Consider the following 15,781-nt stretch of genomic DNA (forward strand, 5'->3'; position numbering starts at 1 on the left):
TTGTGAGATAATTTCAGACATACACACTGTTTAGAGACAATGCATAGAGCTGGGCTTGGGGGAGGCAGGCTTGTAATGACAGCTACTTGGGAAGATGAAGCAGGAGGATCACAAGTTCAAGGCCATCCTGGGCAACTTGGAGAGACCCTGCCTATCATAAAAAGTAAAAATAGGGCTGTAGATACAGTTCAGTGGTAGAGTGCTTTCTTGTCACATGCAAAACCCTAGATTTAAGAGGGGGATGGGAAGAGGGAGAAGAGAGAAGGAAGACAGGGGAGGGAGGGGAGGGAAGGAGGAGGGGAGAGGGAGAGAGAAGAGAAAAGGAAAAAAAAAAGCAAACAATCAGAGAGATGTTGGGTACCCTTTGCCCAATGCCCATTAATGGTAGCATTGCACAACTGCAATATCACAGCCAGGATACTGACAGAGATACAGCAACAATGTGGAACGTTTCCATCATGTCTTGCATCTTTCTCTTTACCCTTTCCAGAGCCACACCCACCCCACCCCACCCTCTTCAATCTGTTCTCTATCACTACAACTACCATTTCAACAGCGTTAAATCGGGCATGGTAGCTTAATCTGTAATCCCAGCATACAGGGGACTGATGCAAGAAGACTTCTGGGAGTTCCAGACCAGCCTGTACCACAAAATACAGTTCTGCCTCAAAGACACAAAATGGTACCCACAAAGAGAACATTATAAAATGGACCATATAGTACACAGCCTCTGGGTCTGGCTTGTTATACTCAGTGTTGCTCTCTGGAAACTCATCCAGATCACTGGAAGCAAGTTTTCCCTTTTGTGTATAAGTCACCCTCTCTAACTTGGGCAACTGAATGACTATTTACTTTCTGAAGGTCATCTGGGTTGCTTCCACTTTGGATTTATTATGAATAAAGCTTCTATGAATATTCCTAGGCAGGATTTTGTATAAACATGTTTCTCTTGGATAAAGTCCCAGGAGTGTAACCATTGGGTCATATGGTAGGTGTGTACTTTGTTTTAAGAGACTGGGGAGCTGTTTACAGCTCAGGAGCAGTGGAAGCATACTACATTCCCAGAAGAAATGTATGAGGACTGGTTTCTCCACACACTTCTCAGAATCTGATGATGTCACTATTTTTAAAATTTTATGTGTTATTGTTGGTTTTTGAGACAGGGTCTCATGTAGACCAGACTGACTCAAACTGGACAGCGTCCCCCTCAGCATGCCAAGTGCTGGGATTACAGGCCACCCCTTTTTATTTTAGCCATGTCTAAGACTATACATGATTATCTCACTGTGTTTTTAATTTGCATTTCTCTAATAGCTAATGATGTTGACTGTCTCTTCTATATTTATCTACTGCCTGTCTCAGGTCAGATGGCTAATAAAATATCACAGTATGGGTGACTTACAGTCAAGACAGTGGTTTATGAAGGGTGAAAATTTAACAGTTTTGAAAGTTGGGAAGCTCTAACTCAAGGTTTCAGTAGAGATGAGAGCCCACTTCCTAAATTTTTTACTGTGACTTTACTTGGAAGAAGGGGAGTGTGAGGGGGTTGGGGGGTAGGGTGTGTCTTAGACCTCTGTCACCAAGACATTAACCCACTGACGAAGGCTTTGCATCTGTGACCTAACACCTCCTTAGGCCCAACCTATTCCCACCAGCTGGCATGGTCTCTTTTAACTGTCTACTGGAAAGGATTTGGAAACAAACTAGAAGACTCAAGCTCTGCCTTTGAGGGCTTCCAAAGAGGATTCACTCCGAGAGGGTTCATATGCACAGAAGTCTGAGGGGAAAGCCATGCCGCCAGATTGCACTCGCTTCTTCCTGAGGTGCACACTCTACTGCTGCTATCTGATTCCAGCTTCTTCTGCCGTCCAATGTAGACTGAAAACCAGTGATGATTGGGGGTCTCCCAGGCCTCTGGCACTGGCTTGAGACTGCTGAGGCACTGGCTTTATGGCCTGAGCAGGTACTGGGATCTCAAGCTCTCCTATGTGTACACAATGTTGAGACTAGCCAGCTCTACTGTGTAAGCCAATTTAATTCACCCCTTTTGTAAATCATCCCCCTACACTCCTCTAGAGACCAATACACCAGCAGTACAGTGAGTAAGATTTCAGCATTTGGGAGGACACAAGCATACAGACCATAGCATGGCATGGTCATCCTGTGTTTGGCCACATTCTAGGTGGACTCTTTCTTCCTTACTGCTGACCTTTGAACATCCTTTTGATGCTCTAGGTGCCTTTGCTGTCCTGCAGCATAAAAATCTTTTCTCCTACTCTATAGCAGCCTTCTTTTAGTGTCTGTTTTGAGACAGAGTCTCACTATGTAGCCTTAAGTGGCTGGGAAGGAACTTGCTATGTAAATACAGCTAGCTAGCCTTAAACTCACAGAGATCTGCCTCCTTCTGTCTCCCAAATAGGGATTAAAAGTGTGTACTACTGGCCAGGTGGTGGTGGCCCAACCCTTTAATACCAGCACTCGGGAGGCAGAGGCAGGTGGATCTCTGTGAGTTCAAGATCAGCCTAGTCTACAAGAGCTAGTTCCAGGACAGCCTCCAAAGCCACAGAAAAACCCTGTCTCGAAAAACCCAAGGGGAAAAAAGTGTGCACTACCATGCCTGCCCCCTGTTTTCCTCTTACCCAGGGCTACCGCAAGGGAATGTGTTTCATTTTTGATGATGTCTAATCAACCCATTTTTCCTTCTTATGGGACATATGTGACTCCTTACCTAAACTTATCCTCCTTTTTTTTTTTTACCTGAAAGTTTTCCATTTAAGCTCACGGCTCTTTCTGAGTCTATGATGGCGTGAGACAATACTTAGATCAATTAAGATCACGATTCTTTCTGAGTCTATGTTGACGTAAGACAACACTTAGGTCAAAGGATTTGGCTTTGCTTGTGAGTCCCAGCAGCACTGTTTGAAACACTATCTTCTAAATCACTGTTGCCATAAAACACTCAAGCACGCTGTGTGGCCTAGTTCTAGATGCTCTTATCTGTTTTATTGACCTATGTACCCTCACCTCATTTCTCTTTTTGAAAAAAGAAATTATTATTTTATTTCTTTTGCCTTTCCATGCAACTTTTAGAATAACTTCTATACTACAAAATGGACAGAACTCTGGGCTCCATTGCACCCACACTTCCACCTATATAGACTCACAAATTACATGCACATATGTATACACACACACACACACACACACACACACACACACACACACACGTGTCGTGGGTATTCATTCGGCCGATAGAGGTGGAGTTTCTTGTCTGCTGACGTACTCCTTTAAAAGAAAGAGGGAGCAGCTCTCACTCTCTTGAGTGCGAGTCAGAGATCGGATTGCTCCTTCCTCCATTCACCCCAGGGCAATAGGGGAGACCGCACCCACTCTCTACCTTGTTGTTATCTGACAGTGTTTCTTTCTTTCTTTTTTTTTTTTTTTTTGGTTTTTCGAGACAGGGTTTCTCTGTGACTTTGGAGGCTGTCCTGGAACTCACTTTGTAGACCAGGCTGGCCTCGAACTCACAGAGATCCGCCTGCCTCTGCCTCCCGAGTGCTGGGATTAAAGGCGTGCGCCACCAACGCCCGGCTATGACAGTGTTTCTTAATAAACCTTGGAATCCTTTAATTGGGTTCTCCTGCATTCACATACACTTGCCTACACATCCATGCAAATAAGTAAAGCAAATAAGTAAATAGTTATCCTTATATCCCTAGAACAAATATATCTTTTCATGTTATATATTTTAAAAAGATATTGTTGAATTCTACATGCTAATAATTTAAGAGTATTCACAAAGGATATTGGTCTGGCCGGGTGGTGGTGGCACACACCTTTAATCCCAGAACTCTGGAGGCAGAGACAGACACTCGTCTGAATTTGAGGCCAGCTTGGTCTACAGAGAAAGTTCCAGAATAGTCAGGGCTACACAGAAAAACACTGTCTCAAAATATTTAAGAATGAAAGGAAGGAAGGAAGGAAGGAAGGAAGGAAGGAAGGAAGGAAGGAGAGAGAAAGAGAGAGAGGAAGAAAGGAAGGAAGGAGAGAGAGAGAGAAAAAGAGAGAGAGAAAGAAAGAAAGAAAGAAAGAAAGAAAGAAAGAAAGAAAGAAAGAAAGAAAGAAAGAAAGGATATCGGTTTGTAGTTTCCCTTCACTTTTGTGGTACTGTCTTTGTCTAGCTTGGAGATAAGTATAAATAATATTAACTTCACAAATACGTCCATGACTTCATAAAGTCATGGAAAGCTCAGCCCAGCTCCAGGGCTCCACTGCTACTTCCCTGGCTGGGAGAGGTTGGTGGTCTCATTACTGCTTTGCACACATGTAGGGATGTATGGCCTCATTACTGATGGGGATGGATAAAGTCTCCCAACAGCCTCCCATGACTCTTCTCTTTCCTCCAAAGCAGACAGGGGTACCCTAGAATGACAGTCCTGGTCTCTACTTAGCTTTCTCTGACTCACGAGGATCCAAGGCAACCCCTACACTCCCCCCAACACAGCCTGCCTATGAAGCCTAGACTCGGCTGTCTGCTGACCCTCGATGACATACATAGGCTGAGGCCACAGATGTGAGGGGAACAATCAAAGCCCAGGGGCTTTTTGCCTTGCTAAGCTGCTCCTGCAGGTGGAGAAAGTGACTTCCGCTGGAGTGGGCTGTATCTGTCTCACTGCCAGCTTCATCAGCTCCAAGTCTGGGGTACATGAAACAAACGGAAACCTCAAGACTGTCATTCTTTAGGCCTCATCTGCCTTCTGACCACCTGAACAGTCTAGGCTTGCTTTACAGAATATCCAGAAACTGTCACTGTGCTTGTAGGGGGCAGGGATAGAAAAGAAAAGGTGCATGCGCTCCATCTTTTCAGAAGCGGAAGTTCCCTTCTAAGTGACTATGGAACCATCGATGGTAAGAGGAGGAGGCCAGGGAAGATGAGTGACTATTTTCTGCCATTTGAATTTCGGTACTATACACATATATTACCGGTTTAAACTGAAGCGTTAAAATGTACTACCCAGTGGTAGCTTGCTTGTCCAAGATGCTTCAGGCCCTAGGTCCCTAAACCTAGAAAGGGTGTTAGCCACCATTCTTAAGGTTGACTAGATAGAAACAAGGTCCATTGGGAAAATCTGCTTGGGTGATGATCTGAGCTTTATTGAGTTAAGTTCTCATGTACAGATGGTTTCAAGTGAGAACAGCAGGATCAGTCTAACCAAAGCTAGGTCAGATGACGTCACCAAAAAAAAAAAGCAGTATGTGCCATGATTCCTGGCATGACTCTACAAAAACAAAGGAACCAGAAAGGTGTTTCTAGTAGAACTGAATTGTGTTTATCTTAAGGGTCCTTGGTACAGCATGACATTTCTAAGTACATGACATTTTATTTTATTCATTAATTACTAGTATTATTAGTGTATGTGGGGGTATGCGTGTTTGTAGGGTGTGTGTGTGTGTGTGTGTGTGTGTGTGTGTGTGTGTGTGACGGCACACTCTGTACAGTCAATTCTCTCCTACCTTTACATGGGTCCCATCTCACTGGCCCACATGTGACATCTTAAAAAGTAACAAAAGAAGTCACAAGTAAGATAAAGGCTTATGTCAGAAATTTGCCACCACATTTGTCTGTAACCCATTTTCCCATTCTCAAACATATCCAGATGCGAGGCCGCCATGGCCGAGAAGTATGTGACACTGGGCTCTACCACTCATACCCAATGTCGGTGGCACATTTTTACATTTCCAGAGATCTCACAGCCCGGGACCCTCTGCACCCAACCCTGAAAGGCGGAGCCCTACAGAGTGGTGATTCAGCCTCTGACCAGCACGGGGCAGCCCCAGATGGCAGGAGTGTCCTGCTACGCTCTGCCTGGCTCTCAGCCACCACCCCGCACCAGTGCCAGCTGTGCCTCATCTGCTCTGATTTCAATTCTCTCAGTCCTGCCAGGCTCCCTACACCCAGGTGGCATCCCTGACCGAGGACTGCTTCTCACCTTGGAGAAGCCCTCACTCGTGAGCAGTTAAAGCAGAACCCGCGGGTGTGGCAGAGAGAAGCACAGCCACTGTGTGCCAAGGGCCTGTGGTAGACAGCACTGCTCATTTGAACACTTGTATCCAGAAAGCCCAGGCCACATAGAAGAGACCTTTCGGAATGGCCAAGGTATCCACTCCGGCTCTTTCCCTTTCTCACCGGTCAGCGTTCCTAACTGCTGTTCCTCCCATTGTGAACCAGCATTGGTGACCAGTAACAGCTTTCCACTGAGGGAACCACGAGCCAATGTAGTGAGCTGAATCTCGTGAGATTGGGTTTAGAAGGCAGGGTGACCCAACTACAGTATCACAATGGCCTCAAGGGAAAAAATTCAGTCAGGAATCTCCAGGATCACACAGCTGCCAAAAGTAGGTATGTAAACCTAGCGTGGATTTAAAAGAACCAGGTGAAAACACCAGCGCCCACGTCTACACTGTTGGATCAGAGCTATGGGTTGTCATGCTTCCTCTCTGCCTGGGCAGGTCACTAGTGCAGAGTATAGGTACCAGTGTCCTGCAAGGGGGGGGAGGGGGCACATCAGCAAACTGTCTGCCAGAGGCACCGGTGTCCTCAGGCACAGCCAGACACTCTTAAAACCAGAGGCCACTGGTGTCACAGCAGGGGTCATAACCAGCCAGTCCTTGGAAAGTTTTCACCCAAATGTGTCCTGGGAGACTCCTGCTGAGGCCTGTGGCCAGCAGTGGCTGTGCAGCTGTCTGGGTATCACACCTTAAGAGGAATGCAGGCCAAGGAGAGACACTCAGGAGGGAACCATATAGAGGGAATAAAAGGGGACAAGCAGATGGGCATTGGATGGCATGGTCCCAAGAGAGATGTGACAGTGTGAACACAGAGATGGACCCAGGAACAAAGGGCGGCATTTATAGGAGAAAGAAGGACTGTATATGGAGCTGTCCAAAGACACAGGTATGCTGTGAGAGGTACTGACTTCCCAGCAACGGATACGTTAAATGCATCCAAGCTGGGAGGTCATGCATCAGTGACGCCAGGGGATCAGCAGGACTCACCCTCGGGGATGACTGGAGACGAAGCCCTTGGCAACTGAGACTCAAGCAAATTCAGGCCAGTGGTTCTCCCTACGACCTGTGCTGATCTCAGCACGGGTCACCCCTGTCCAGTTTCCCTCCCTCTGGGCCTCTACTGATACCCCACCTTGGGGACATGTAATTCATTCTGATTCAGCTCTGCTGCCCCCGCCACATACACGCTGTGCCATCTGAAATTCCAGGTAGCTCTTCATTACCCACATAGTCAAGAGCATCCCTGTGGTAGTGTTTTTCCTCCTCAAATAAATCAGAAGTGCAACTAATGCCTCACTTCTCTTTAAAGACAAATCTTTGGTAGAAATATTTTAATTTCCTTTGGGTTTTTTTTTTGTTGGGGGAGGGGTAGAGACAGGGTTTCTCTGTGGCTTTGGAGGCTGTCCTGGAACTAGCTCTTGTAGACCAGGCTGGTCTCCAACTCACAGAGATCCACCTGCCTCTGCCTCCTGAGTGCTGGGATTAAAGGCGTGCGCCACCACCGCCCAGCCTTGGAGTTGTTTTTATATAAAAAATTTTCATAAAACTCTAAGTGCCACTTTGGAGACAGGTTTTTCTATTTTTTATTTTATGTGCATGAATATTTGCCTACGAATAGGCAGGTGTACCATGTGTTTCAGTGGCTGCAGAGGCCAGAAGAGGGCGCCAGATCCCTTCTAGCTGGAGTTGGACTAACATGAGCTGCCATGTGAATGCTCCCTGGGAGCATCTGGGTCCTTTGTAAGAGCAGGCAGGTCTCTAAATCACTGAGCCATCCCTCCAGGTCCAGGTTTTTCTATTTTTATGAATCACTTGCTTTAAAGGATAAAGGCGGGCAAATAACGGGGCAGTTTCCCTACATCCCTCAGCAAGGCACTGGTACAGCTTGGAGACTCTGTCTGTAGATTCTATGGGGAAAGTGGAGAAGAGGGAGGAGCAACAGACCAAGGTGCTGGGTCCCTGATGCCTCGAGAATGGGGTGTCCTGGCCTGCTGGGAATAGGACATCTAAGAAACAAGAATGTCTAGAAGCAGTATGGTTTGCAGAGGGAGCACAGTTCTTCCTAAATGCGCAGCGCTTATGTCAGGGACAAAGGTGAATTCTCCTTTGGGCAAGGGTTGTACTTATGTGCAACAAAGCAGAAACCATGAGGAGTTGTGAGAGCAAACTAGACAGAAGCAGAGCCATCTGAGAAGGGTAATTTGTGCCCATGCAAAGTGGCGTGGTTCCTGCCAGATTCTCAGGCAACTTCCTGCTTAAGCCATTGGACACAGAATTTCTGGTGTTGTAACATTCAAGGGCTTGAACAAATAAGAAGTAAATAAGAACGGATTTTTAAAAAAAGGCAGGAAGACGCTTCTCTCTAAAACCCTTCGGCAGCCAGGATCCTTGTCCCCTTCGATGCAGTGAACACTGCTATGCACAGAGGTGATTTTAAGTCCTTCTCACAGTGACAATGAGAGCTTAAGTCCTATTTGCAGCCGAGCCTCTTGCTCTGGATCCCATACAAATGGATTCTAGCAAATGCTGAGAAAATTCTCAAAATCTGTTCTATCTTTTTCTAAGGTTTATTTATTTATTATGTATAGTGTTCTGCCTGCATGTCAGAAGAGGGCACCAGATCTCATTATAGATAGCTGTGAGCCACCATGTGGGTGCTGGGAATTGAACTCAGGACCTCTGGAAGAACAATCAATGCTCTTAACCACTGAGTCATATCTCCAGCCCTCAATGTCTACTCTAAAGAAACATACTAGCATAGAAAAGGCCAAGTGTCTTCCTATAGGTACTGAGCATTTAACTTGACAGACATTTTACTTCCTTCAAACCTGACCAGGAGAAGTTTATCTTCTTTTGGAGCAGCAGAGCCCACAGAACTCCCTGGAACAGGCAAGATCTGCTGAGTGCAGCGACTCCCACCTAGACCCAGCACTCACAGGCTGAAGTGGGAGGACCCCAAAGGAAGGATCTGGAAACCAGCCTGAGTAATATGGAAAGATAGTGTCTCCAGAATACCAAACGTCTGTTTGTTTAGTCTGGACTTATTTAGTAATTCTCCTAAACTGCACAAGCAGTTCAGGGATGTCTAGGGTATTTCCTTAAGGTGCAAACACAGAAAGACCAAAGAAATGAGTCACACGGACACTCGTGGGGTGCTAAGGAGGGCACACCTCACTTCTGCAAGCTCCGTACCAGACATCTACTTTTAACCACAACACCGCAACGACACACACACACAAAGCCTACACTGGAAGAGACCCTACACCAGGAGACGTTCTTCAGAGTAGCTGGCGAGTGGCCTTCCAGTGTCAAGATCACGACTAAGGTGAAGAAGAATCTCTGCTGATGAGAAAGACTAAGGAGACACGTCAGCTAAATGCAATGGCGGTGGCAGGGGCTAATGTGTGTGCTGTGTAAGACACACCCATCAGTGGGCCATCTGGTGAAGGCTGGCTAAGATCTGTAGCTTGCTCATCTGGTGAAGGCTGGCTAAGATCTGTAGCTTGCTCATCTGGTGAAGGCTGGCTAAGATCTGTAGCTTGCTCATCTGGTGAAGGCTGGCTAAGATCTGAAGCTTGCTCATCTGGTGAAGGCTGGCTAAGATCTGAAGCTTGCTCATCTGTGCCATTTCCATGGCCATCCCCTGATGGAAGTCAGCACTACACTAGTTTATATGATGTAAACGGCTGAGGAAGGTGAGTATGGAGGATCTGGGTGTCCTTTGTTTTTTTTTCAATTTTTCTATAATTCTGAAAGTATTTCAAACAAAGGACTTACTTGTTTATTTTTGCAGCCACTGGGGATCATGTATACACCAGGCGAGCATGCTACCCCTGAGCTACACCACCAACAATACAAAGGGATTTATAACACTGGAAGCTGTTCCTCTTTACCCTGTTAGCCCTGGGGAGGCATGACTTCCAAGCACTGGAAGCCCCCTTCCCTGGGGGCTGGCAGGAACTGCGGACAGTCAGGACCCACCTGTGACAAGCGTGGTCCTCAAGGCCACCTCTTCCCTTAGTTGCTTACCTTGTCCAATTCTCTCTATCACAGACACTTAGAGTTTTTCCTGGGAGCTGTGACAGGGGTCTGAAGAGACGGGCAGCCAGCATCATGTCAGCAGGTTGCAGGACGATCCGCTTCCTTCTGGTGGTTCTGAAACACAAAATGCATGCTCAGCCTCTTGCACCCGGAAGTTTAGTCAGGAGCGGCCACTTCCTTCAGGTTGCTGAAGTTAACGGACAAGGGCCTGCTCAAGATAAAGCCTCATGAGATGGAAAATCGGGAGCCAGGGTTTACCAACGGTTCACAGGACAGCCATGGATGAGTGCTCACCTATGGGTGACAGACAACACTCAACTAGACCAATCATCCTCCAGGCAGGCTGTATAGTAACTACTGGGGAAATTGACGTGGGGACATAACAGGAAAAGCGACATCTAACCTGTGACACAGCAAAAAGACAGCATCATCAAGAGCTGTGCAATTCAGTCTTGCTGTTTTTTGAGGCAGGCTATCCTGGAACTCAGTTTGTAGACCAAGCTGACCTTGAACTCACAGAGATCGGCCTGCCTCAGCCTTCTGAGTTTGGGGATTAAAGGCATGTGCCACCATCACCCAGAAAGTCTTAAGAGTCTAAAGAATATAATGTTTTAAGTAAATTTATAATTTTATGTTGGCCCATATTTGTAGCTGTCCTCAGCTGTATATGACCTGTAGGCCACGGGTCTGACACACTTGTTGGGGAGTCCTCTGGAGGTACTATTAACCACTGAGTCACCCAGCAGGGGCAGGTCCATCTCAGCGAGCCCTGTTCCTTTGTCCAGGTTTCCGATATCTAGCAAAATATCCATCTGTGGTGATCAGGACACTGGCCTTCACTCAGTGTCCCCAGCCTCTGCAGGTGGCTTTTGCAGCCCCACGCGACGCACCACTTGGCTCAGTACTCCACGTTCCTCTCACCCCAGCAAACTCGAGGCTCTGAGACTGAATTAAGTAGTAACCCCTAGACTCCAGGACCTAGAGCATAGAGGCTGGAGCCACAAAATGAGAAGCAAGACTCTTCACATTAGAGACACACATACAGTCCAGCAGGATAGTCCATGCCAGACTCTTCACATTAGAGACACACATACAGTCCAGCAGGATAGTCCATGCCAGACTCTTCCCATTAAAGACACACATACAGTCCAGCAGGATAGTCCATGCCAGCCTCTTCACATTAAAGACACACATACAGTCCAGCAGGATAGTCCATGCCAGACTCTTCACATTAGACACACATACAGTCCAGCAGGATAGTCCATGCCAGACTCTTCACATTAGACACACACATACAGTCCAGGCAGGATAGTCCATGCCTATCATCCTAGCACTCCGGAGGCTGAGGCAGGAGAATTGCAAGTTGGAAGTCAGCCTAGACTATAAAGCAAATTCCCCACTAGCCTGGGCTATAAGACTCTGCCAGAAAAAAACCAAAATAAGTCAACAATAATAAAACCTGCACACAGAGCAAACAAAAGACCACACACACACCCCTTATCCTTACCCAAGATTAAATCAAACCACTGCAACTAGGTCGTATGTTATTTTGTGTCACCTAAGGCCTACCCAGCACCATGATGATTAAATGTCGCCTATACAAAGCAGACCCAGACCAGGCCAGTACTAATCAATTAATGTAATGCTTGTCACAGAGGGCAGCTGGGGGTATTTGTCTCTAATCTGCCGAAAATGAAGAGAATCAGAGGTCTCTTTAGCTCGCCTTATGTTTCCATTAGTAACTGTTGCTCAACATGTGTGTTAGCACCTTCCTGTTCTGGGCAACAGTGACAACTTCCCGCCTAAGGGTAGAGGGGGACAGTGACAACTTCCTGCCTAAGGGTAGGAGGGGGACAGTGACAACTTCCCACCAAAGGGCTAGGAGGGGGACAGTGACAACTTCCCGCCTAAGGGTAGGAGGGGTCAGTGACAACTTCCCACCAAAGGGCTAGGAGGGGAGGCTGGGAGGATCCCCATGACTGGAGCCCAGGAGATCGTTTCTTTTCCAGGCTTCTCCTTTTACGTAACTGGCCCATCCCAAACACAACTGGCAGTCAGCCATGAGGCTAAGTACCGGATACTGGCTAACTTTATAAAGAAAGCAGGTTGATTTTTTGGCCCACGTTTTTACTCCAAAGTTAAAGGTGCACATTTAATTGTGGGCTTCCAGCTGGCAGAGACCTGGTTATGAGACATCATCAGTCAGTAGTAGGAACTACACATCCTTCCTTCCTTCCTTCCTCCCTCCTTTCCTTCCCTCCCTCCCTCCCTCCCTTCCTCCTTTTGAGACAGAGTCTCACTGTGTATATAGCCTTGGCTGACCTAGAGCTCACAGTATAGATGGGCTGGCCTCGAACTCATAAAGCTCTGCCTATCTCTATGAATGCTGGGATTAAAGGTGTGTACCACAATACCTGGCACACAGACTTCTTACAAAGTCCCCAGGATTCAACCAGGAACCTGCACCATGAAGACATTAGCTAATCTGGGTCAGCTCCCAAAGGCCCTTCCTCTGAAGGCAAAAAATAGTTCACTTAAGATCTGGAGAGGTGGCTCAGTGGTTAAGAGCACTGTCTGCTCTTTCAGAGGACCCAGCTTTAATTCCCAGCACCCACATAGCAGCTCACAACCGTATCTAACTCAGTTCTAAACGATCTAACAGCCTCTTCAGGCACCAGGCATTCATGTGGTGCAGAGACATGCACTCAGACAAAAGTGCCCATATATATAATTTACTAATTTCCATAGTGAGTAAGGGCAGCCAGTTAAATTTCTACCCTTCAAACCTCACAGTTCAAGTAAAGGCTCTAACCGTATCCAGATTGTGGCAGTCTTCGGGTAGTCAACAAGCCTACCTAGACTGTGCTCACTGAAGGGTGAGGCAGAGGTGTTTAGCTGACAGGGCTCCTTTGACTTGTGTTTCTACTGTTCTTGAACTTGGTGGAGGCCTCTGAAAAATTTCTACACCCAGATAAGCCTCTCGGCCAATGCAGCAATCCAAATCAGATCAAATCAAACCGAATTTTAAAAAAGTACATGTTTAATGGATACAGTGCTTCCAGATGGCCTTCTAGCTCCCTCAGAGAGGAGATGGAAAAGGGAAACTGGAAAAACCATGAGTCTGTTCTCTGGGGGACAGTTTAAATACCCTGTGGGAGTGGTCTTGAGTATCTCTGGGGGAGGGGCCATCATTTGGCAGGCTTTCTGAGATGCAGCAGGGTTTGGAGGGAGATGGGGGAGGGGGCTTGGGTGGAACTTCCACCAGAACATTCCAGACTCTTTAGGTGTATGGATGCCAGGGGCTGGGGTGAAGTTCCCACCTCAACATCCCTTCTCTTTCTACAAGCCACTCCCATTCTGAGAACTTTGGCTAGAAAGACCCTTCTAACAGCCAGAGGGAAGCCATGCTACCTTCCTTGTCTATCTACGCCTGCTCTGCTGGCCTCTACCTCCCTCTCAGCACTTCCTAATTTGCTGTCCTCTGGTGAAGCGGTTTCCTGCAGTCTCAGAGCCCTTGGCCACTGCTCTCCCTCTTATTGGATGGCTGAGGCTGGGAGGGGTCTTGTGTCCCTTCAGTCTTTGGAGTGGCTGCTGTTCATCACCTGCGGTGATTTGCAGGTGGTTGTCCCCTAGAAAACTCATGCTGAAATGCAGGGGGAGGAGGCTAGCCATGGAATCTACATCTTCACACATTGAGCAGATGTTCTGCTGAGCTATCCCCCAGTCAATCAGACTGGTATCTGACTGTCGTCGTGTGACAGTGACACATGGGGTCACTAGAACGTGGACACAGTGGAAGGAGCGCCACCTTTAACAACAGAGAGGACACACAGCCAGCTCCAGCTTCATGAGCGGAAATAAGAAAATGAGACCAAAACTGAACAAACAAAAAGGTGATTAGGAGCCAGGCATGGCGGTAGCTACATCTCAACTCTCGGGAGCTGAGGCAGGAGGAGCACACACGTGAGCAACTCTTGGGAGCTGAGACAGGAGGAACACACAAGTGATCAAGGAGCCTGGGCTTCACGTGCAGCTCTTCCTGTCTTCACGCAACAAAAAAGTGGTTTAGTGATTAGGGACATTAGTGCTGGTCCCCAGAGAGATGTCACTCTCCCGGGGCTGGATGAGTTACTGTAAAAGCAGGTTGTTATAGAGCAACCCTTCTACTACATTCTGCCACATTCAAACCAGCCCCCTCCCACCCCCCCCACCCACCCCCCCACCCACCCCCCACCCACCCCCGTGCTATGAACAGCATCGGGCCCTGACCGGATGCTCAGCACAAGCCCTGTGCATTAGCCATCTCAGAACCACGAGTCAAACCTCTTTTCTCTAAGAGTGTGACTCTCAGGTATTGTTACAGCCACAGAACCATGCAAAGTCACCACTCCTCCTTCTTAAGGAGCTCCCAAGCAACACCCACATGACCCTTTGGGTCCCCTTTCTTTGATGCCCATGCTGTCCTGCTTATTTACTTACTCTCCCTCTATGGACAAAAATCTCATGAGACCAGAGGACTTTCCTGTCTTGTTGGCCACTTTCAGTAGCCATCAGTGCCCAGGCCAACCAGAGGAGACACCAAGCAAGCTCAGTTGAGTGTGAATGCAAATTAACCAAGGAGCACCTTGCAGGTAGGAAGGCACCATGTGGCCCATTGTGAAGTCCCAGGGGCAGGTCCCTGCAGGCACAGGCGGCAGCAGAGCAGAGCCCAACTTGGGACCCTGTGGAAGACCCAGGCCAGAGCTGGGCTCATCTTTACAGGAGGCCATGTGCTGAACAGCTGGCTGACCTCCTCCCCACACCACTGACCAGCTCACTGCTCCTGGATGACTTCAAACGCAGTCTGTAATTAAACACCTTCCCCAGTCCTTGGCTCAATGCCTGCACAAGAGAATGCCTCAATATAGCCTCCAAATAGAGGGTTGCTTTCAACTTAGTTTCCCTTAGAGTCAGCAAAATGTGAAGTGTTATGGTCAAAGTAGCTTAAAGCACATAGCAACTCAGGCCTTTGAATTAGGCCTGTTTACAATATGGTCTCTCATTCGCAGAGAAGTAGACATTTATATCTGAAGGCAGGGCCTCTTACTAAGCAAGTGTTTTGCATATGAGCTACACCGCCAGCCTAAACTAGGTCTATGGAGCACAGTGTATCGTGTTACACCTAAGGACTTTTCCCACTTGGAGGCTGCTGTCTTAATGCCTCAGGCTGGATTTCACTCTATAAAAGAACAGGAAGTTTTCTCTTGGGTCTGCCTTTTGGGGGAACAGAAATGGTTACAGGAAGTAGGGGTGCCAGAAAAAGGAAGATCTCATAAGGGTTGGGTCTACTGTTGGTCTTGAGACTCAAGCACCACAGTAAAGGGCACAAAGGTCTGACTGAGAGGGACCAAATCCATAGGATGCTGTCACAAAATGAAGATACTAGAAAACCTGGGTCTCCTCTCAAGAGCACCCCCCAGAGGTCAATGCATCTGTGGGAACCCCAAGATGAACCCATTTTCAAAGGAATTCAAATAAAAAATCAAGTACCTTTAATCCCAGAACTCAGGAGGCAGAGGCAGGTGAATCTCTGAGTTTGAGGCCAGCCTGGTCTACAGAGTGAGTTCCAGGGCAGCCGAGGCTATAGAGAAAACCCTGCCTCAAAAAAGGAGAAGGAGGAAGAGCGCAAATC

General features: G+C 47.5%; 1 protein-coding gene across 3 annotated transcripts in view; it reads right to left on the reverse strand.

Moving 5' to 3' along the window:
• The window catches only part of Bdh1 (3-hydroxybutyrate dehydrogenase 1), a 33,110-nt gene that overhangs the window by 12,261 nt on the left and 5,068 nt on the right, over positions 1 to 15,781 (reverse strand). For all 3 annotated transcript variants that reach the window (XM_040750964.1, XM_040750961.1, XM_040750963.1), the window contains exon 2: positions 10,099 to 10,224. In XM_040750964.1, coding sequence (XP_040606898.1) covers positions 10,099 to 10,184 — 86 coding nt within the window. In that variant the 5' untranslated portion in view covers positions 10,185 to 10,224. The remainder of the gene's footprint in view (positions 1 to 10,098; positions 10,225 to 15,781) is intronic.

Source organism: Mesocricetus auratus, unplaced genomic scaffold, assembly GCF_017639785.1.
Source record: "Mesocricetus auratus isolate SY011 unplaced genomic scaffold, BCM_Maur_2.0 Super-Scaffold_100008, whole genome shotgun sequence".
Classification (NCBI taxonomy): Eukaryota; Metazoa; Chordata; class Mammalia; order Rodentia; family Cricetidae; genus Mesocricetus; species Mesocricetus auratus.